The sequence below is a fragment of the Phaenicophaeus curvirostris genome, chromosome 15, assembly GCF_032191515.1.
Source record: "Phaenicophaeus curvirostris isolate KB17595 chromosome 15, BPBGC_Pcur_1.0, whole genome shotgun sequence".
Classification (NCBI taxonomy): Eukaryota; Metazoa; Chordata; class Aves; order Cuculiformes; family Cuculidae; genus Phaenicophaeus; species Phaenicophaeus curvirostris.
In genome coordinates this window covers 5661060-5684950 of record NC_091406.1, presented here as the reverse complement: position 1 = coordinate 5684950, position 23891 = coordinate 5661060, and the positions used below count along the sequence as shown (strand labels likewise).

Genomic DNA, 23891 nt, shown 5'->3' with positions numbered 1-23891 from the left:
CTGTTAGTCGCTGTAAGTAATTACATTCTTTTTTCTTATCCAAAGACTGAGCTCCAGCAGCAGAGTAATTCCCAAAATCTATGGATTTGGTCGAATCAAATTTATGATATTAATCTATGAATAAGCAATTTGTGAAGCTCTAAAGGTATTTTATAGTGTCCTTGGGTAAGGCTAACTGCCATTTCTCTTTCTGGCTTTGGTGGATTTGTTTGGAATGACTGTCCAGATGAATCTTTATGCAAGTTGTCTGTAGACAGAAGGAAATAGGTGAGCATAAGAGGCTATCCTTGTTAGAAATCCCTGGGGTTTTTAGCTCTAGCTCCATCAGTGGGAATAAGAATTGCTACCCAGAAATAGCAGAATGGGAACCACCTACTTGCACTTGGTCATGTTACAAAATGCAAGATTACAGGGACTTTCAGTTATCAAAATCCAAGTGTCTTAAATTGATGTAAGGCAGACCTTGCTGGTCCATTCATTAATATTATTGTTTGGTCAAGAATATAACACTAATCAGTGACTGGGTGTTAAATCTAGATCTAAGGTAACAGGTTTTGGGCATCATTCAGAAGTGTTGTTTTCAAATAAGCAGAAATATCCTTTGAAGATAGAAGGACTTACTTATTTTGGAATTATATGAAACTGCAACACAAGGAACCTTTTTTCAGTAGTGTCATGTATTAGGATTACACCATTTCCCAAGTCAAAACTTAATGTGACCCTTCTGCTTTTTATTCATTTGCATTGTTCAAGGTTTGAATATAAAATTTGGTTGCTTTGTTAGCATACTCATACCTTAACAGTGAAAGTGTTCATTAAATAGGGCTGCAAATACAGCTACTTGCCATAATACACAGTTAAATGCCTTGGAATGAGTGTGAATGAAAGAAATCTGTGCACAGGTATGGGAAAGCAATGATAAAATGACAGTTTCCTTTGTACCAAGTTTTTTTTTATTCTTCCAGCATTAAAGTAGAATGTCTGTTTCCTTCTCAAAAAAATTTTAGTGTGAGTAGATGCAAAGAAGCATAGCTGGAAGAGGAAAAAGTTGTGTGAAATGTCTGTAAAATCATTGCAGCATCTTTCTGCTTTTCCTGTGTCTGGGCTTGATTTGCCCTGTTGTAAAGACTCCAAAAGGTCTCATATGTTAAAATACATAAAAATATCATTCCGAGGAGATAGAAGTCCTTCTACAGAAAGGGAATATGTGATGCAGGTAGAATGGTCAAGGCAATCAAAAGTGAAGGAGGGGGAACCTAAATCCCCAACATCCTCACCATTGTACATGAACCCTCCTGCATCTGTGGACGAAGGGATGTGTAAAATTCCCCCTTCTGGTGCTTCCCCCTTCTCAGCCCAGCAAATCCATCCTTCTGGTGCCCACCAGGAGCGTTGGAGTAGAGTATTTTTGCTTTCCAAAGTCAGGAAGTGGCAGGGATTCAGGAACTTGTGGGACACTTGGAGAAGAGGTGGGTGCGTCTTGTAACTTAATAGGAGGATCTTAATTTCTCTAACAATGTATGATGTCATATGACTTAGGAAAGAAGATGAAAAGAAGCTCTGTGGGTGAAGTGGCACAGAGGAAATGATCTGCAGTGAAGCCAAGAGACAACGCCTCTCTACACACTAATGTTGTGTTGTATCTTTGTGTTGGTTTTCTTGAGTGGGGTACACTGGGTGTCACAGAGGCAACTGGACCTTGTGAGGAAATCCAGAGGCGAAGCTCCACCAGCACGACTGGACTTGGGAATGAAGCAGGAGGATTTAGCTCTGACTACCTGATCTTACGCAGATTTCTCTTTTAAGAAGCATCTCTCTGAGTGTCGGAGTGGAGCAACTGAGTTATGAAACGTGTTGGTAGTTGTAATCTCAATGCAGCCCAGCAGTTTCTTCAACTGGTTTTGCTACTTAGCTCTCTTTTTAGGAACTCTTGGTCTACTCTTGGGTAAATAATAAAGCTGATTGAAAATATGGCAAGAACATTATCCTGAGGTATTGTTTCTTGTTTAGTGAAGGGGGCGGGCGCTGGAAAGGTAATTTCTGCTTATAAGATTATTATTTATCATCTGTGGACTCAGTTAATGTGCTGCCGACTAGCACAACAAGAATCTGATTGGGTTTTAATATTTATTTTGAACTTAATTGTGTCACACCCACTTTTGGAAAGCTACTCTTGCTGTTTCTGGTTTTCTAATCATATGCCTCAATCATATGCCTGTTTTTCTTAAAGGAGCAAGACTCTTGAGCACCCATCACATGTCTGCTTGCAGTAGTAGTGGTAGATTGCAAAACGCTGAAGTGTGTGTAGTCATATTTAGAGGACATCACACAGTGCCCTTTCTCAGCCTAGCAGGGTAAAATCTGTCTAATCTCTTTTTGCTGCAATCGGAGAAGAGCTTTGAGTGTTCTTCAGACATAACCTGACTGTATTTCAGTTGCAATTCATAGAAGTCTGGTCCTCACTGATCCTGAATATCTACTTCCTTGCCCTCTTTAGCAGGCAGGCAGAATTCAACTTTTAGCCTCCTAAGTGATCTATTTTTTTTTTGTTGTTGTTCTCCAGGTTGTTTTGCATAGGTTTGTGTAGCAGAGACACTTGTGACTTCTGGAAATATCTGCTCAGTACTTTGGAATAGCTTGGTATTCCCCTGGTTGTGTTTAATGGATGCACACTGTGAAAGCTTAACTTCATTTAGTGCTGTCCTTTAAAGTTTTCTCACGGTGGTGTTAAAACACCTGATAGGCTCCCTCAACTACACATTTACATACAGACAAGAATTCAACATTTTCAATGTTATGAATGCAACAGGAAGCAAAATGTTTTTAAAATGCTATCTAGTCTCGTTCTAAAATTGATTTATATTCTCAGCACTAAATTCTTACCTTGCTTAGAACTAAATAAGTGACAAATATTACAGGGTATTTTTGTTTTCAGAAGTATTTGATTTGGGACATCTCAAACAACATATTTTACCCTTGAGATTGCACTGTTGACAGCTTGGATGTGCTCTTGTTTACTTTCTGATTAGATCAAAATAAAAATTTGTGCAGCTAGACTTGTTCTAGTCACTCTGAAGATATGCCAAGGCTCTTCCTCTTGGTATCTGCTTGTCGAAAAGCCTGTTTTAGAATGTTAGACTTGTCACTCTCTGTTTTGTGTCAGACTAAAATTTTAAGGTATCTGAATAATTAATGCATTTTTCCCCAGTGTTGTTAATTACTATGGAATTTCTATGTAAAAGCTGTGCTCCCTAAGCCCACCTTTTCTAGCAGTGCAGCTTTGCACACTGCTCAGCATGCCTTTTCCCTTTTTCTCACCTCACCTCACCCTGTGGGTCCCATGGATTATATCCCTTCATGGCTAAATCCCTTTGACTTATAGGGGTAATTCATGCTTCCACTTCTTCTACCTTGCAGGTCAGACGTCTCCTGGCGTTTTCACAGCATTCACCACGAGGCTCTCAAATATTCATATATATAACCATAGCACATCATTTGTGCTTTCCTGTTTTCTTTGTTGACGTTTCATGGGCTCCCAAATTCCGTTGGAGTGGTTTCAGTGCTAATGTTATTCAAAAAAAACTGTCACTCTCAGTAATGGGACCGATCCCTTTTCCGGGTACTGAATAATGTGTGTTGCTTTATTTCTACTTTATAGAATCATAGAATGGTTTGGGTTGAAAGGGACCTTAAAGCCCACCCAGTCCCAACCCTGGGACGCCTCCCACTGGACCAGGATGCTCCAAGTCCCCTCCAACCTGGCCTTGAACGCAGTTATATTTCTGTTGAGAAATGCTTAGCATACAGTTAAGGTATTTTAACAGAAGAGTAGGCAACTCAGGTTGGTGAAGATGGGTCATTTTATTTCAAATTCCATCATCATGATGATGTTCTGATTGTTGCCATCAAATAGGCAGTGACATTTCAGTGCCTGAATCCATCCTACAAGTAGCGGTCTGCACCGTTCTTTGCCTTGATTAGGAAGGGGGGGCATTTTGTTTGCTGTTTTTAAGGAAGTGCTCTGACATTTCCACCAGCAGAATTATTCTGATAAAATGTGTGTTAAGTTTAGGTTTTTCAGAATCAAATCATGAAAGGATTCAGTTACAATTAAATATTGGCTGGTGTTTAAAGAGAGAACAGCGTTCTTTCGCTAGCATGAGGTGAGTGTAGCCGCCTCACGCTGTGTCTGCAGCATCAGCAGGCGCTATCAAAGACCTGGGGAATTACAAGGACTTCAGCTGAAAATATCAGCCATTAGGAGAGTGCTGATCTTTATCTGACTCAATTCTCAGTCCTCTGCAAACCTTGTAACGTCAAATCAAAATAGCTCAGTGCCTCTTCCAGGTGGTTTGAGCTTGAGGTGCGTGGTTGAGCTGGGATCTCAGGTTTTGCCCTCCCCACACTTAGGAAGGTGGTTGAAGCATTGCAGCAGTAGCTGCAGTTTGTTGCCAGGTTGCTCAGATGCCCAGGAGGAATTGTCCCACCTGTCCTTCTCTCTGAGTATTGACCAAGTCCAGGAGAAATAAAACCAGCTGTTTGGCAGTGATATTACACCAGGCTGACGATCCCTGCGTTCTCCAAGGGCTGGTAGGTGGGTGGGAGGTGTTTGAAGTCTGCCCTTTGAACCTTGCCTCTCTTTAGTTTGCTGTCCTGACCATAGTTGTCCATATTTTGAGCTTCAGGCAAACATTTGATTGTCAAGAGTGAACAAAACAAACACAAAAGGAAATAATTACTTGTTTGTGATGTGATTGGAATTTTTTTTTTTAGGATGACTTTCTATTGACTTTCTAGATGTGCTCTTTTATAATTGCTAGGAGGTATGGATAGATTGGTGAGAGAGAAAAGCAGTTTCCTTAGAAGCTCTACAGGAGACTTGGATGTTCCAGGTTTTCCCATCTTGTAATGTTTAGTCTCTTGTCAGCGTTTACGTCCTTCTCTCTTCTCCTCTCCCAGCATAATATAACACAGATTTAATGGTTAATTGCAGCTTCATCCCTTTTAATACATAGAGTTGTATAGCTGTCCTAATTAAACATGCACATGGTGTGAAACTGCAAGCTAGGAAGAGTTGTCTGGGCTTGGATGATAGCAATTAAATGATTTATATTTACAGGCATCAATATTTGTCTCGTGCCTCCCATCTGTCCTAGCTTGTCGTCTGTGGCTGAATATGTAGTTCATTTGCTTTGGTTAGTTTAGCTTTCCAGCTTTTCTCTGGGCACACTGTTCTTGGCTGAGGACAGCGTTGCTTTTCCTAAGATTACGTAGTAAGTCCACATTCTAACTTTTACACACGCTGCTGGTCTTTCTGTGTTCGCCTGAGGAATTATCTTCTGCTTAAGTTTCAGCAATGCAAGGTTTCAAGGTGCTTAAAATAAATGAGTCAGTGTCTCCTCCTGCCCCCAATTGTTCTGAAACAGGGAGCTCTTGCTAAAATTATTTCGGGTGATGCCCCTGACAAAAATACGTACAATCCAAGTCCCAGTTTCCACTGAATTTTGCTGTATTAGACAGGAGCAATTTATTTTTCTTTCCCGCAGTTCTCCTTGGCTCTTGAAGGGTCAGAAGCAGCAGTAGCACTTTGACTGTTCCCAGTTGAGTCATTTGGAATGCAAATCACTTTGCAGTGATGCCAGAGGTTCCCTTTGTGCTGGGCTTTATATAAAACACATGACAGATTGTCAGCTTTGCCATGTTCCCTGGGCTGCAGGGAATAGGTGGAGGCTTCAACTTTTGGTTCAGACAGAACTGGACTAGCATTGGAAGATCTTACTCAGCTTGGCTTTGCAGATAACTGTAAATCATGTTGGAATGCTGCGTTGAGGGCATCTGAATAAGATTTTGATACTAACGTGGTGCCTCAGTGCAGATAAATACCTGCTGGGGAAGCTTAGCAGAACTTGTGCTGTCTGAGCTGCAGGGCTTTGGGGCTGCAGAACGTTGCAGGAAAGGTGGTTCTTGTCCTGTGATGAAGTGCTGCAGGTCTGGGCAGGGACTCTTCCCAGCTAGACAAATAGGAATCCCAGCAGATTTTCTTTGAAAATAAAGCAAGTGATGGATATTTACTCTGTTTCTGAGCTTTGCTGCCTGTTAAATATCTTTGTTAGTTTGCATGAAACCAAACTCGGTACATCTCAAGCTGAAGTATCAAGAGCTAGACTAAAACAGACCTTGTGTGGATGTGTGGAATACTAGTGATTAAATAAATTGTAGCCATACATCATGTGGGATTTTGATTGCTCTTCAAAGCTCTTGTGTTACTGTGATAATTGTTTCAAAAATAGTCATTCAAAAGGAAACACTAAACATCCTTTTCCTACTTAGATCCATGTTAGTTACTATAACAAGGCATGAGTGTCTTTGCCATTTCAATTTTAAATGAAGAAAAGTTGAAATTTCTTGAGGAAAACAGTTTTGGGGCTGTAGAATATTTATTTTTTTATTTTGTAAATCTTTATTTCTGAGTTTATCAGCTTTGATTCTTCTGAGTAGTTCTACCAGCACAATCCACACCACCAGTGTTTGGGAACCTGCTCTGAAAGCTGAGGATAGTGTTAGTAAAAGTTAATATTTGGCATGGTAAATGGAAAAAATAATGAGAGAACATTTAAGACTGTTGCACAACTCTTACTAAAGCCCACATTTTGGAAAATTTTGTGGCTTTCTGGTCTGTCACCCTGACTTATTGTGCCCTGGGTTTCAAAGATGCTGCTGTTTTGGATCTTCTACATCATTTTGTGGGTACAATAACTTCATAAAAATCAGATTTCGATTGAAAGGCTTGGAACAAATTCCTTGTGTTAGAACAAGACCTCCGATTCCCTCTTCATTGTCACACCAGGTTCTCTGTAACTTAAATCCACTCTAAATCCAGAATGTCAGTGCTGAAGCCACTTGCATTGTACAGTTCCTCTCTTGAGGGAATGTGAGCTGGAGCGAGCAGATGGAGCAAACAGATGAGCAAACTGCAAGAATTTTCAAAAAATAGGTCTTGGAAGGGGAATTTTAGTATAGGAAGCAAATAGACTTGGATGAATAAAAATGGCACTCATAAGGCTTTTTTCTTTCTTGCTTTAGTTTTCTTATAAACTTCACTTTCTTTGAACTTAGGTCACAATTGCCCTGAGTTCAAGGTGTTCTTTTTTTTTTATGGGACCTCTGCTTTTAAAACATAGATGCTCTCTGCTCTGCAGGTGATTTTGTTCTTTTTCTGCAAGTCTTCTGGTTTGATTCTCTTATTATCCTCGTACCAATAATTTTCCCTTTGGGACAGGAGGTAGTCTAGAGGCAAGACACTACAGCAACCAGATGGGCTGCACATTTGAAATGGAGCTGATAAAGCTGACAGCCTCTTTGCTGTCTTATCAGGCGTGTCTTTGTATGGGTGATAAAATCAGCACTTACATTTCTGCCAAGTTTTTTTATTTCTCTTCTTTGCAGCCAGACTGATGCGCTTTACTTCCACTTTTTATGAAGTGATGTGGGTGATGTAGGTAGAAGTCTGACTCTGTTGCTTTTGTGCTGCGGTTGTGATTTACGCGTCCTCGACAACCTTGATTAAAGGCACATAACCATGCAGAACTTGCATACCTTTCCAGAGCAACTTTTATGCAGCACTGCCTGTACTAAGGCTGCTCTAGGAGCATCGTTGAACTCATCTTCTCAATGTTTTTCTGTGAGTTCCTTGCTTAGGTATTCACAGTTCCAAATCTGGAACAAACGTACTTTTGAAAGCTAGTTCAGACTGCACCCAGTAATTAGAATGTGGGAAGTGCCGTGTAACCAACGGCAGAGACTGTTACTGCCTGTGGAGCTGCAGCCAGTCTGCATGGTAATGCCCTAATTTGAAAATCTGGGTATGAGGTTCACGCGATGAGTCGAGTGCCCAGTAGCATGTTCCATGAGCCATAGATGGTGTAGATTAAAATCTCTAACGTGTCCGGTGGTTTTGCATTTGGAAAATCTTATGAATGGCATGCCGTGCTAATTTAAAATGTAAATTAAATATGTTTCTCTCCTTATAGGAACTGGAGACATTGTTGCTGTCATGATTACAGAATCAAAGGTTAAAGAGATCCTGAATTACTTGGAAAAGAATATCTCTGTGCTGATGGCAATAGCAGTGGGGTCCCGTGTTCCTCCCAAGAACTTCAGTCGGGGCTCTCTAGTCTTTGTGTCAATATCATTCATTGTTCTGATGATAATTTCTTCAGCGTGGTTAATATTTTACTTCATCCAGAAGATCAGGTACACAAGTGCACGTGACAGGAATCAGGTAAGGGGACTCCTTTTTTGTTTTTCCCTTTAAATTCTGGAGATGATGTTTCTGCAGGCAGTAGTTAATAGAGAACAAATAATTTCTAAGGAATGTCCATCAAACTACCATTGAGAACCGCTTTGTTCTGAGCAGAGCGAGTTACCAGGCAAGGATTTTTGTATAGCAAAGTATTTTCACCCTAAGCAGCACCAGTACAAGATCTTTTTACAAGACAGGAAAAAACAGAACCAAACCAAAATATTTGGGTTTTGATGAGTGTAAGTCCAAGAGGAAAATGGATTCTATATTGGCTGAATAATACTTGCTGTATGTATGTTGGGAATGGAGAAGAGAGTTAAATTGTGAATGAACTCAGGTAGTGTAGGGGAACACAGAGCTGTTATGGATTCTAGCTATATTGTTAAGGATAGCTTCAGTAATTATTAAGGTAGTTTCAGAAGCTGCATAAAGGTATTTCCAGGCTATAACCTGTCGTGAATGTTAGAGAAAGATATAGAGCTGCTTAGTGATCTGTGTGATCTTTAAACTTTATTTGGGATCACACTTAGTCTGGACTGCCTCATTCCCCAGGTTGTATATTTTAAGTAAAATTTTGTCCAATATGCCTTTCTTACGTTCTTTTTCAACTCTTAATTTGTTTAAGAACTTAATTAAGGATGGCCATACTTGGAGATCTTGACTAAATCAAGTCTTCAATTCCAATATGGATTGAACTGTAGAAGTAGGTTTTACTAGTGTGGATTTAATGACCCGCTGCCTCCACGGTGTGTCTTGGCTTTTGCTGAGAAGGGTCAGTAAAGCTCAGGAAATCCGCTGTGCTTGCTTTGCCTCTCTCTGTCGAGTCTAGCTCACAAAACTGCTGACCTCATTGCTGTCTCCCTTCTCTCCCTGAAGTGCAGCTGATACACTGGAGCTCACTGTGAGGCTGTGCTTTGGTGTTATTAAACCTAGAGCAAATGCAAATTTGTAAAGACACGGTTGCAATAAAGGATTTCCTTTTTAGTTTCTATAAATAGTGCCTGGTGCTGCTGGTCCCGTGGACATCCTCTACATTTCCCTAAGGATGTCATTTTTAAATGTCCACACTGAAACCAGTACTTAGTGTCATCCCTTGGGACAGTGAAAGTTTAAATATAACTGTTTCTCGATGAATGTCTGAAGTTGTGCCTTCTGCATCCCCTGCATGGTTCTAGGCTTGTTCCAAGCGTCCGTGTTTCAAAACAGTTGCTCCATGGGGAAAGGGCTCTTATGACCTTTCTTCTTTCTTTAGATTTTCACAAAGGTCAGGAGAAACTTGATGAAAATTTTATGTGGTTTAAAAAGCTGAGCTTATTAAACTTTAATAAGAAGGTGGCGACAGCTACAGCTTATTTTTAAAGAGCTTTGAGAGCTTTCACAGAGAGAAGGCTGTGCTGTTAGTGATGGAATAACTTGGGTTAGGCTGTGATGTTGTTTTTAAGTTATGTTGAGGCACGCTTTAAAAAAAAAAAAAAAAAAAAACCCGAAAAAAAACACCACCCTGCATTGTTTTGTAGATAGTCTGAGCAGATACTGGTGTTTCACACCATTACTCTTGCACGCTTCCACCGGAAGAATGAAACTCTTCTTGCATTTGGTGGTGACCTTTTCCATCAAGACCATTCTGGGTTTTAAAAGCAAGCGTATGCTGTGTGCCTGTGCCTTGACTTATCGAAACAGAAAATCCTGAGTGTTTCTAATGTGAGCGTAAATATATTTGTTAAAATCAGAAAATGGAAGAAATAAAATTTAGTGTTTAGTACTTGTATTTACATAACAGAACTTGTATACCTTTTGGAAGAGTTTTGCTGAAATATTATGCTTCCAATAGGAAAATAATCTTTAAGGGTTTTTTTGTAGCACATATACAATCGTATGCTCCACAACTGAATATAAATACTGCCCGAATTACTTAGCTGGTAGCATTGAGCTTTTAAATTAAATGCCTGTTCAGCCTTGTTCCTCTCTTAGTAATCTCACTTTGGGTTGTGCAATGATTATTGCCCCAGCAGTGAGCCAGTGTGTTCTGTGTCACTGAGTACTCAGGCAAAGATGCTTGCTCCAAAATACATAATCTAAATTAGCTTAAATTGACCAATTTATCACACGTTGAAGTTAGGATGGAGATTTCTGACTTCAGGAAGCACATAATTTCGATTTCTGATGCTGCATTTCCTACGTGGGAACGCTTCAGTAGTTGGGACTGAATATAGAATCATAGAATCAGCAGGTTGGAAAAGACCCACCAGATCATCGAGTCCAACCATTCCTATCAAACACTAAACCATGCCCCTTAGCACCTCGTCTACCCATCCCTTAAACCCCTCCAGGGAAGGTGACTCAACCCCCTCCCTGGGCAGCCTCTGCCAGTGTCCAATGACCCTTTCCGTGAAAAATTTTTTCCTAATGTCCAGCCTGAACCTCCCCTGGCGGAGCTTGAGGCCATTCCCTCTCATCCTGTCCCCTGTCACTTGGGAGAAGAGCCCAGCTCCCTCCTCTCCACAACCTCCTTTCAGGTAGTTGTAGAGAGCAGTGAGGTCTCCCCTCAGCCTCCTCTTCTCCAGGCTAAACACCCCCAGCTCTCTCTCTTAGAGATGGAGCTGTTGGAACGGGTCTAAAGGAGGCTGTAAGGATGATCCGAGGGCTGGAGCATCTTCCATATGAGGACAGGCTGAGAGATTTGGGGGTGTTCAGCCTGGAGAAGAGAAGGCTGAGGGAGACCTTAGAGCAGCTTCCAGTATGGAAAAGGCTCCAGAAAAGCAGAGGAGGAGTTTTTTACAAGATATTGGAGTGACAGGACAATATCTGATTTTTTTTTCATAATCCACGTTCTAAAAAATGTTGAATTGTTCTGTTCATCTGTGGAAACCACCGGAAAAAGCATGCTTATGTAATTCTAGGCTGACGGTTTTAGTTGGTTGTGGTGGACCTCAGAGGTCTTTGTTTCTCAAATGAAAGCAGCCTGCTTAGTTTCAGTTTGCATGTGGAGAATGTTTATGGTGCAGGGAGGGTTACATGTTATGAAGAATTTGATTTTCAACAGTATGAAAGGTGAACACAGAAACAGCACATTTGTTTTAGGCTCCGTGGGAGGCTTTGCAGGTGCAATTTTGGTATTTGGGTAGGTGCAGCCCATCTCTTTCAGAGTCAGAGTGCTTAGTACAGGACGGAGGTGAAGGATGAAATACATGAGCTTCCCTTTTTCCAGTCAATATAAACCAAATCTGATGTCTCAGGTACCTGAAACAAGAAGACGAGAGCTTTGCTGCACTCACTGCCCTGTCTCTGGGATCCCACAGGCCAGCTGGCAAATATCCATTCTCTCTTGGCTGGGAACTGGGCATTGCAGTAGGAATTGACTCTTGAATTCCAGAAATCCTATGGTGGTTGTCATAGAGGCAGCGTAGACAACAAAAAAGATAGCTTTCCGTGTGTATTCAGATTGAGGTTCATCTTCTAACCAATATTCATTTCAGCTTTATTTAAGTCTGTATTGGCTTATTTAGTTTTCATGAGCCATAATTTTTTTTTTCTTTGTGAGATCCTGGTGGTTTCGGGTAATAGCAAGAGAGAAAGTAGGTTACGCCGAGCGGATCTCTTACGTCTCAGAATAAAATCAGACTGCTCAGGGGGAATAAAGAAATAATAATTCAAGCTCAGGAAGAGAACGAGGGGTGTATTACAGCACACTGAGTAACAGGCAGTATGAACAGAATATACAGAAATTATCATGAGGCATAATTCCTTCAGCTTTTATCCTGCTAGCTGGGTTTGAGTTTTGTCACGCACCCACTGGATCACTTGTGGACTTGTGTATGGTTTGTGAGGTTTATGCCAATGCTGATCGAGTGCATTTGTGGGCTCAATTATTGAATTTTTTTGTCTTCCTGACGAATCTGTGTGCTGTGCTGTGTGTGCTTCATGCCTTATGTGTTGGCCTTCTGCCACGGCACGTGTTGCAATGTTAGTATTGAGCCCAAATAACTTACTATAAAGAACAGTAATTAAGCTTGATTATCATGGTTAATTTGTGTTCCTTTCTTTGTCACTTTATTAGCGTCGTCTTGGAGATGCTGCCAAGAAAGCCATCGGTAAATTGACGACTCGGACAGTAAAGAAGGGTGATAAGGTAGGAGAATAAGATTTCAGCATGGTAAACTTGAGCATCATGTTTAATTCTTGCCAGGGGAAACAATCTCAGTTTTTCCCTTCTGCTCCTGGTTTATGACCTTGCCTTCCTTGTTGGAGGCTTCCTTTGTGCTGTGGCACAAAGTATTTAGTGTAACTTTCAGTATCCATACGTGCCCTCAGTCTGTACGTTTCAAAGAAGCTTTTCTTGCTTAAATACTACTTGCACTCCATCTGGCAACTGTGACTGAGAGTGGGTTTGTGTGCTGGAGGAGGGGTTTGCTGGTAGGAGTGCATAGGGCTAACATTGTTTATGTGGAATTCTGTAAGCTGAGAATCGTTCCATATGTAAGCTGTGTAAATAAATTTAAAGGACACGTAATAAAGGACAGTCTCTTACGTGAAATATGAATGCCCAATAATCTGAGAGGGAGCATAAACAGGTATTTCATTAAAGATAGTAAATGTTACTCCAAGAATTCTGTTTGCCATTGTGCAAATTAAAAAATAGAGTGTGTTAAGTCCTAAACTATTTCCAGTTCTATGTGCAGTAATGCTTTTTCTTTGATTCTAAAATGAAAAAATAGTTTCTTAATCTTGCTTAATTTTCCTCTTTAACTTGCAAAAGGCAAGGGAATTCTAGCTATGATTTGATTAAGATTATTTCCTTGGGCCTTTTTAGTGTGATTCCTTTTTATCTTTCTTATCAACACTCTTGGAAATGGAAAATTGGGAAGTGATGGAAAAATTTGCTTGCAGAGAGAGGGCAGAAAAAAGATCTTTCTGGTATTTCTGACTCCCTGTGTGGTTTTATTTCACGACAGCCCACTGCACTAAATCTTTTTCCAACATTATGGGAGTACACGCAGATAATGGGTACTTTTCCATATTAAAAGATGCTGTCATAATCTTTTATGTCATAATCTTTTATGACAAAGTCAAAACCAGCAAGTGATGTGTAGGTTGCAGTGCAGAGAGGGGGAGATGAACACTTACATGAAAAGATAATTGGGGAAAACCTGTCCTTCACTGGAGCAGCCTGTTGGGGTTCTGTGTGTGCAGCACTGACTGGTGCTGGCCAGGGAGGGGCTGTTGTCCTGCTGTGGTTTCTATCTTCAGTATCGTGCTGGTTGCTTTCTGGCATAGACAGGAATAACGAATTTGAACTGAGAGAAGGCACTGTGTGGTTTGTGTCACAGGCCAAAACATTTTAAATATGCGTTGCTGATGCTGTATCTGCAGCCCAAATGAAGTCAGCCCTTTTTCATTAGATATTTAAAATTCTCGTGATGAAAATAAATAACATGACTTCTGGAAAATACAAACAAAGAGGATCCAGTCGGTCAGTCATCCTCACCTTCATGTCTGGGTAAGAATGATAATTCTTCAAGTAAGCAGTGGATGAAAACATAGGACTACTCTGAAATAAGGAAAATTTGCTAGTTCTGGCTATAAAATGGAGTCCCAGGATTATGCCACTTGGCACCATGCAGTTCATGTGCTAGTCACAGCTACTTCTGCATTTGTCATAGCCTCAACTCTTGACTTGAATTTTCCTTCTATTCATTTTAGGAAACAGACCCGGACTTTGATCATTGTGCTGTCTGCATTGAGAGTTACAAACAGAACGATGTTGTTCGCATTTTACCATGCAAGTAAGCTAGTAAAGTTGCTTTGTTTGGAAACTATTCTTTCTTTGTGCTCCTTTGCTTCATTTCATGTAATACGTGCATTGTAATTTACAGACATATTTGTTACGTGTTTCAAGTCCTAATAACAGCCACTTAATTTTAGACTGTGGTACTGGAAGGTGTGAAGGTGGGTCCTGGCACTGTTATGACAGTGGAGGTGAAACTGAAGATTATGATCCTCAGGATGGGCAGTTTGGGCTTGTCAGCCAGGGAGCTTTTAGGATGGTAATGGGGGAAAAGTGATGTAGATTTAAGGACTGAGTGGTGGGCAAACACAGATTTGTGTGCAACGAGCCAGGTACAGCTGCAGCATTCTGCGCAGTAGATGTGCAACATGGGCTGTTGGTTTCTGAAACAGTGTAGGAAATAGTACTGCAGTCTCTCTAACCTCCCTGCCTCCTCTGACACGGTCAGTCACTGTGCTATCATCCATCTTTGGTCTCGGTGCAATGTGTTCTTGGCTTTTGATTGAAGATTTGTGTCAGCTGGGTATTCTATGTTGATGTCTAAAATGTAACAGATTTTCTCCTTTTATGCCATTCTCTTGATGTTTACATGTTCTCAGTTTGGTTCCATTTCACTTCCATTCTTGAGTTGTTTTGGAATATTTGCTCCTTGAGAGATGCTTTTAAGTGCTTTTCCACCCAGCGATTGGTTTGGATGAATCGGTCCATTTTGGTAGTCTTAAACATTACAAAGGGCGTTCTTCCCTTGTATTCTGAAATGCAAAGCTTTCTCCTTATCTCCACACACAAAAACTATGTGTAAATTATATTGTGTATGCGCAGCCAGGATCCAGTAATTTGGCCTGTGCTTGGTATATAAGTAGTGCTCTGTGTGCTACTCCAGGTTTGTTTTTTTTTAATTAATGAAATATTTAAGTGCTTTTCCCTCAGACACTGTTTATGAGCCACAGTCCTGCAGGCAGGAGGCTCCCTGCTCTCAGGGATAGTTACAACTGCTCTGGGGAGCCGGATGAAGATGCACCTGGCTGCCACCTCAGCACAGCCTCCCTCGCTGCCATCTCCCACGTGAAGGAGATAGCAAGGCTGTTGTGTAGGTCCTTTTCTGTTCTTTTTTTCACAAGAATATAAGGTCAGTGAAGGCCCAGATTACATTCCTGCCAAAGGCTCTATGATAACTTTTATGTTCACTTTCTACTTCTCCTTTTAAATCTCTCTTTTCATCTGCTGCAGTTCAGCTTTGAGTTGAGTGCAAAACCATCCTGGCTAGATGGAAACATTGTGATGAATGCCTCCCACAAGACATTTTTATATTTGCAAATGAAGGGCCAACCAGTAGATTTCAGATTGTGCACAAGAACCTTCCGTCTTCAGTATCTGAGATGCTTCTCCCCAAATCTTGTCTTGGAGTTGTAATCTCTTTCCACTTCCTGACACTTCAACCTCTCATTTTAATGCAGTGTGCAAAGTTAGTTTAAAAAGAAAACAAATACCACACATGTCAAAAAAAAAAAAATCAATCAACCTACAAGAGAGTATCTAAGCCAGAAGAGAGAATAAATTGCAAGAAAACCATGGAGAAAATGGCTTGGCCAAGGAGAAGCAAATGAAAGGCTAGAAGGTTTTCTTGCTATGTCTGTTGAGGAAGCTATAATCATTAGACAGTAGGAATCACTGACATATGACATCCCTGCTGCTTTCATCAATTTAAAAGTAGCATTTCCCTTTGGTACCACAGTCGTTCTCTGCAGTTAAGTAGGGTCTGTCACTCTGTGCCTCAGCAGAGAGGAGTCTGGTCTGGGCAGACACACAGCAGGCAAAATTCACCATCAGCTGAGCAAGTTGTACATAAAATTCTGTTGTGAAACACCTTATTTTTGAGGTAAAGTTTTGTGGCTGATGGGAAATTGTGGCCAATTTAAAAGTAAACTAAAAATGAAACATATTACAAGCTATGCAGTTGAATTTCTATCATTCATTTTGCCCTTCAGAGAGAAATATATCCAATGCGAGCAGCCTGTGGGCATACCTATAGCTCTTAGCACACAGAGGGGTAAGGCAGCTGTCTGAGGCTTACAAGCCTGAGGAATATCTCTGTCTTGTGAATGCCATTATGTAAGTTAATAAATAGTGTAAGCAGGATTCTAGCAAAAGGCAAACCTCATGGACGGTTTTCTTTATTCAGATGGTTTTATTCACGATTGCGCTGCTGCATCCAGGAGATGAAGGGGCACTGGGTGAAAAGTGGGGGGTGATGTGAAGGATTAGGGAGACATAAGGGGAGGGGGAGCAAAGTGACAGGTTAGAGAAAATCACAGAATGACATTGGAAAGGGCAGAAAGATAGTCTGGGAAGAAAGGAGTTTATAAGGTAGGAAGAGAATTAAAGTAGTGATTGTGTTAAAATAAATGGATTTTGAGTCATATGCTCAATATTTCCTGGACTGGGCAAGAAGAGAGGAAAGTGTCAAAGCAACTAAGCCAGATTTCCATCAGTTTGATTCTTTGCCGCTGCAAATAGCACTTGTGGGTTGGCTTTTTTTTTTTTCATTAACAGCAATCTCAGTGCCATCCTTTCCACTTCGTGCGATGCCTCAGCGCAACAGGCCAAGTATCTCTCCTCAGCTGTGCTGGCTGCCTGCAGCAGGGCAGGAAGGGCCCATGTGCCACTTTTTAACCTGGCTGGAAGGTTTATTTCCCAGTGTAAGGGGAGCAGCTGCCCCCAGCAGTCGCTAAAGGTGCTACTTTGCAGCAGCACATTGATCACATCACTTTGTGGGATGCTGCACTGAGAGCAGGGAAGTGTAATGAGCTCTTGGGAAACAGCATTTGTAAACTCATTCAAACCTTTCTTGTGTGACATGTGAATCCAGAGGCATTGCACCACCAAAAGAGGTTTCTGACTCACTTTTTTTCTCTGTGAAATGCTGGGAGGAAGCTATGTTGTTCAACAGAGTCAGAGTCATGGTGTTTATTACAAGCTGGAGGGCAACTGACTTGGGTTTGCTGACAGAGTGGAAAAATATCTGCAGGTCACCTGTTTGGAGTTATGCCCGCATGGGAGACTCCTTCAAGTACTGCCAGCCTGGCTGCGGTCGTGCTCGCTCGAGCCCTGAGGCTGGAGGAGCAGCAAAAGCTCTGTCGTGCTTGACTCCCTGGTGCATGGCTTCTAGGGGAACGTCATCAGCTGCCGTGACCTCAAGCAACTCGCTAGGAGCTCTTTCAGATTTATGGTCATGGAAAAGAAGTGACAGAAATATGAAGATTGAGAAGGTTTGTGATAGCAGAAAATGCAAAGGCTTACTTTGTCAGACTGAGTTTTTAAAATAATCCGTATGTTTACTGTCTTCATTGCTGCTTTTTAACTCTTGCAAGCAGAGAAATCCAGACAGAGCCTGAGCCACGACGATGGTATCAGCAAGCTTTTCAAGAAGATAAACGGCTTAAGTAGCCATCAGAGCCATGCTGATCTAAATCAATAAATAACCTTAGGGGAACTGCACTTTTTTGAAACACATTAATAAATATCCTTGAAAGTTTAGGAACTGAAAGCAAAGAATTAAGAGGTCATGAAAACAGTTGAGCTGCTTTGGTGCATTTGAATTATATCAAACTGCTAATGACTCTTTAAAATACCTTCTAATATTTGGCAGATGCATGTTGACATCCAGACTGGTCGCCTGTTTCACTTTATCTGAGTGCTTCTGCAGCACTGATGAGTCGATAACAATATATTAAAGCTGATTTCATACTTCTGTAGAGTCTTGATGTCTGCTCTTTCCCAAAATATTAGATTTTCAGGTTTGTCCTGCTCTAAAAAAATGAGTTCAGAATCTTAGATGGAAGCATAAGCAGCTAAAAACCTGTAATTTGCCTAATATAGAAAAATACCATCTCTGTATGATTCGGAAGATTTCAAACCACTGTCACCCAGGATTTCTGAACATTGACTCCTATAGTTTTGTGAGTAATAAAGGGAATGCATTAAGGTCTAATAATGATAGAAGTGAGTTTGTATTTTGTGCAATTATTTGAACAGTAAGCAATGTACATACCCTGTTTTTCATGACTGCTACATTGCTAAAAGACTCGTCCGAGCAAAGGGAATGCCTGAGATTCTGTAAGCTTCTGTTTGTGCAATATCTGGGATATAGATAAGCAAAGTTCTTTTGCTCCCTGACCATCTTCTGCTGACTCTGTAAGTCTGTGTATCTTTAGTACAGGTAGGATACACAGGTGCAGCAGACTGGAACCTGATGTTATGTTGATGTACTTCAGTCCCTCCTATCAGTCTTAGTAGCCATAGATGAAACAATTATATGTTGTCTTTTTCCATGTTTGTGAGCAAATTCATAAAGACTTTTTTCTCTGGTCACTTTCCAGACATTTGAAAGGGAATTATCTGGTAATATGCCTCATTTGCTCTCTGTTTTAAAAATCCCAAAGGATAGAGAGCAAAGAAATCCCAAACCATGGGACACATAGTTTACTTAGGTGTGATAGCTATAAAAGCCCTTTCAAAATCAAACAAGTGTTTGAGTTGGTTGCCCTGGCTTTTGAATATAATTGGTGGATGCATGTTCTACCCACCCAGTTTTATGGCCAGGTTCTACATAGAAATTGAGACAAGACTTTACACGAGGCTGTGGTGGGGACTTTGTTACCTTAGTCATTCTGACAGTGTGCGTACTCATATCCAGAATAAAAGGAGGGGATCTTTTTTCTAAGTGTTTCTTCCTAGTTGACTATTATTAAAGGGTGGCAACAACAAACAGGAGTTTTATGGATTTTTTTAATTGCAATCAGCACAGAAGAATGGCAGTTCTGTAATTCATTCTGCTACCTTAATTAAGAAATTATCTAAAAGTTTGATAAATATAGTTCTCATTGTATACTATAGAATTGTTTACGAGTTATATATGTGCCTTATTTGTTCTTCTAGGCATGTTTTCCACAAAGCCTGTGTGGATCCATGGCTTAGTGAGCACTGTACATGTCCGATGTGTAAACTGAACATTTTGAAGGCACTGGGAATTGTGGTAAGTTGTGCTGTTGTGAGCTCTTCTTCCATGTCTGAGACTCGGAACAGGAGGAATAATTGTAGGGGAGAAAGGGAGAAGGTTGTTCCAATACCATAAGAGTTTGGGGGGTTTCACCAGTTTCTTTGCTGCTGATAAAGGAGAATTGTTCTTTCCCCTGGTTGGTCATTGGGAGTGTATTGTTACGTTTCCATTTATAACAATTTATCTACTGGAAGCCTCCTAGGATCTCTGTAATCTTCCCTTTTCTCAGCTTCTTTCAACCCTTCTTTTTTAAATTTACTCTGTAAATCTCTTGTTCTTGTTGTGGTCTCCAGTGGACACTCCCAATTTGTTTACACATTACAAGCCATGACCTAGCTGAGGCCAGTGAGTTTTTCCTCAAGCAGCTCATGCCTTATGGATCCCTGAGGACTGTTGACCAGTTCACAAAGGGATAGAAGTGAAGAACCTCAAAAGGTGTTTTTCCATCTTTCCCATATGAAGGAAAAATCACAAGGTGGAAGTGATGCTCTGCTCTCTTCAGGAGAACAAAATAAAGAAGGAAGAGAAGAGCATATGAAGATACTATCTAAGCCAGCTTTTTGAATTAAGCCAGGGAGAATAATGAGGCCTCAGTTTTTACTTGTGTCAGTTGTAGATTTGCACGCTTTCTAAGAAGTTGTTGCAGATAAATTGTTAAATGATCTATTTTTGCAATTAATAATGTCCCTGGATTTTTGGAGGATACTGTAGAACTCTGTGTGTAGTCATTGCTCATGGTAGTGAGTTGTGCTAGCATAGGCTATGATAGAAGCATATTGAGTGCCTGCGTTGATTCTTAATTCTTTTCTCTGCTTCTTCCTCCACCTCTTTAAGGTGGCCTGAAGGAACAACTTGGGATAGAACTTGCAGATTCATGTGTTCTCTCCTGTGTGATCTGAGGACAGCCATCGTGGCTGAATAGCACATCTGTGTGGTTTTACTCGGTTAATAAGTTTGCTACACGTAGAACATTCACCGCTGTGATGTGGAATTGCTTGTTTTTCCAGCCAAACGTGCCGTGTACAGATAATGTTGCCTTTGACATGGAAAGGCTCACCAGAGGCCAGCCAGCTGGCAGGCGGTCAGCCCTCAGCGATTTTGCCAACGACAGCTCTCTCAGCCTGGAGCCCCTGCGCACCTCTGGGATGTCACAGCTTCCCCAGGACGGAGAGCTAACGCCAAGGTCAGGAGAGATCAACATTGCTGTGACAAGTAAGTTTTCTTTGGCTTCTAGTACAGTTGTATGGTTTTCCTGGAATGTAGCACTTGCTTTGCTGTAGCTGCGTGTGGCAGGGCCATGGGGAAAGGTTTCCCTCCAGGGACAAAGGTGACCTTAGTGTCTCTGCTCCGTACTGAAACCAGTAACTCTAGGTGTGACAGCACCAATCGTTCCATTATTAATGGTTTAGCCTCTTAGGTCTGCATGCAAAAAATACTGGATGAACTAACATGGCAACAATAACCCTCCTGAATTCTGTAACCAATAACAGAACCTGAATTGGCAAAAACATTATTTACCCTTTCAGACTACTTTGTGCACAATAGTTTATATAAATATAAACATATTTTAGCTGATTCCTATTTCTGCAGACATTTTTTTTTCCCCTGAGAATGTTACTACTGGAATTCTGATGTCTCTTAGCACATGGGTTTTCTTATTTTTTTTATTTCACAAATTTTGTATTTGATGTACCAACATTTGAGTATTATTCAAGTGTTTTATGGCATCAGAAAGCTGTTCCTGCACTGCTTAGAAGCTCTTATTCATAACAACATGGTAAATTTCCACTCACTGGATTTTACCTGGGGTTTTTACTGTATAATAACACTATAATGAATACAATGTGTGGAATTGCATCATTTTTCCATATGCTGTACGGTCTGCTTGATGCATGAATGGTTGTTTTTCTGACTGAATTGCACAAATAGAATCCATGCAGTACAACAGTCTTAATGCTCTCCTTCTATTTGGCTTCGTTGCCTCTGTGATGTAGATTTTGAACTTGGATGACACTGCCACTGGTCCGTGTGGCTGATACAGTCCATGACAGTTTCTTTAGATGCTGTAGCAAAGTAAATGTTTCATTTAAATAATTTCATCCTGTGAAACACGTGGTCCATACCCAGAAATGCCCAAGAAGGAAAACTCCACATACAAAATCTAGATTCTTTTCAAAGCCACTAAGTCACTTTGTGCAGTGCTGGGCATCTGATTCACCTTGTATCCGGCTCTATTGAATAGAAAGTGAACCCATTGGTGTGCTGCTTTTCTTGTCATGGGTGGGAAATCTCTGTAGTTTACCTGAAACTTTTTACAATGTGGCTTTACAGAAAGTATTTTTGCTGTCTGTTCCCAGTTGCAGCTGTGCTCTTGCACAAATGGGATGCCAGGGTAAAGGAGGAAATAATCAGCAACAGTTCATGCTGACAACATTTATAAAATAAAGCTTTACAAAGGATGTTTGGTTTTAATGGATGACACATGCATTCTTTGATGCATTGAGAGTTAAACCAAAAGCCATATTCAACAAAAGTGTTTGTGTTCCAATCAATTACTGTGTGCCAAATTGATCTTGAGGAGGAAAAACTTTGAATAGTGAACATTCTTTTACAGCCGCGTTTATACTACTTTGTGGGGGGGGGTTATGGTGTCTCTCTGCATACATAACTGTTGAAACTATTTTTCCATGTTGTATTTCTGTCTATAAAATGGAAAACTCTAGTTATGTTTTACTGTTGGACAAGCTATCCTATTTTTTTGTTGATTTTTTTTAAAGTAACACCATAACACTTATTTAGAAGGGAGGGGGCTAAGACACAAATTAAAAGTGAAAGCATACTGGGTGTGTTGATGTGAAGAGCTGCACCTCGACAAATCTAAACCAACCCTGACAACCGTGTCTGGCTAGGGAATGGACAGCGTTTCCATTACATTTTCCCTTGTTCCTGCATTTCACTTTGTTATTAAGTACTCTATCACTAACGCTTGGGCTCAGCCAGGAAATATTGTTGTGCCATGCTTTTTTTCCACACCTCTCTCCACTTCTTCTTTGCTAGCCTTCTCCAGTCAGTAACTTTGTGGCTAACCTCCTTCTGCTTCACCTCCTGGTGCCAGTCATGGCTTAGAAGCCTCTTGCCTTCCGCCAGTGGTATTTGAGGGGAATATTGGCATCGCTTTGACATAAGCCTTCTCCCACGAGTGATTTCCTCCCTTTCCTTTGTCAACAGAAGAATGGTTTATTATTGCCAGTTTTGGCCTCCTCAGTGCCCTTACACTCTGCTACATGATCATCAAAGCCACAGCTAGCTTGAATGCTAATGAGTAAGTAAATATTCAGATGTTTCTCTATATTTCTGGTGGGCATGTGCCATGGACAACATTGGGAACAAATACCAAGAGAATAGAGGAGGGGGAAATGCAGTTTTCAAAGTGTCATATGCCTTTTCTGCTTTTCTTAAATGTGTTTCTGTTAACAGTAGCTTCCAGGGTAACATCAAAAATCCCTCTTAGCTTATATATAGCTGGGTTGTCCAAGGAAACCTCATTGCCAAGTGGAGACGTGGAAGAGGGAAAAGAGAATAATTATATATGGGTTTAGATCAGTGGTTTAGGTAAACATTCGCTTTCTGGCACTATATCCCATGTTCAAAATTCACCTGGCATAGCCAGAACTTACTGCCATCAGTTACCTTCAACAGTTTTCACCTCAATTTTGTAGTCAAACTTCGTAGTAGAAAAATATGTGTTCCTAGTTGGCACACTCTGAGCTATGAAAAAAAGGTATTTAAATAGAAAACTAACTTTTTGATCTTGGGAGAGGTTAAAGCAACACATACACTACTATTTCTTCTCTCTTAAGTGAAGAAAGCAGACCTCTCGTTTTAGTATGCTTAAGTATTGCAGACAAAGGAGTGCTTAAAGACATTATCACTTTCCTAATCTGTATAGACACCCCCGATGCCTCCTTTCAGACAGGCTGGATGAGAAATTACTCTAGCACATGACTTTCCATCTTTTTTTATAGTTCTATGTGTGGGCAAGTATAAATCTGTTCTGCAGATGCATTAACTGGGTATATCCAGCTATTTTAGTTTTAGGTGTACGGAACATCTGGGCTCATGGAATATATTTAATCATAATTCATTTATTTGGGGATGGAAAATGTCAGCGTCTTTGTCTCTGAACATCTTGATACAGCTGAGATTCTATTAAATGTGTTGATCTCTTACCAAACGTGGGGTGAGATTCGAAGGCAGATCTCCCACACAGCCTGGAAATGCAGCTTTATAAATACAACTTCCCTTTTGTTCTTGTTTTGTTTCATTTTGAGATACGAGAAAGAAGTGCTTTTAGTGCTTTCTGGAAAGTATAAGGTGTCCTTCTCAATAGGATAGAAGCAGGTCTCATAGTCTCCAGCATCAAATTTTAGGCAATCTCAAGCTAATCTTCTTCAGGAGGCACCGTAATAAGTTCTTACAGGTTTTGGTCATCAAGAATCTTCGATTACCACTAATCTGCAAATCTTACTTTCCTCTTTTCAGATGCCAGTTCCAAAAGGGCTTAATGAAGAAAAATTGTAGTATTTCGAATAGCCCTATTAAGTCTGATTTATTTTTTTTCTCCATTTTTCAAAATCTTGAAATTACAACCAGCATTCAGCAACTTGGCACAATAGCTGTAGCTGAACATAGTTAATCTGCACTGGAAAGTAGCTTGGGAAAGCACAGATGAGTTGTGAAACAGG

General features: G+C 40.6%; 1 protein-coding gene across 3 annotated transcripts in view; it reads left to right on the top strand.

Annotated features, from left to right (window-relative positions):
• Positions 1-23891, top strand: part of RNF130 (ring finger protein 130) — a 163049-nt gene that overhangs the window by 124399 nt on the left and 14759 nt on the right. The window contains exons 4-9 of one of the 3 annotated variants that reach the window (XM_069869144.1): positions 8031-8281; positions 12360-12431; positions 14003-14085; positions 19026-19122; positions 20154-20358; positions 22375-22468. In XM_069869144.1, the coding sequence (XP_069725245.1) occupies positions 8031-8281; positions 12360-12431; positions 14003-14085; positions 19026-19122; positions 20154-20358; positions 22375-22468 (802 nt within the window). The other 2 variants (XM_069869146.1, XM_069869145.1) reach the window with 2 other exon arrangements.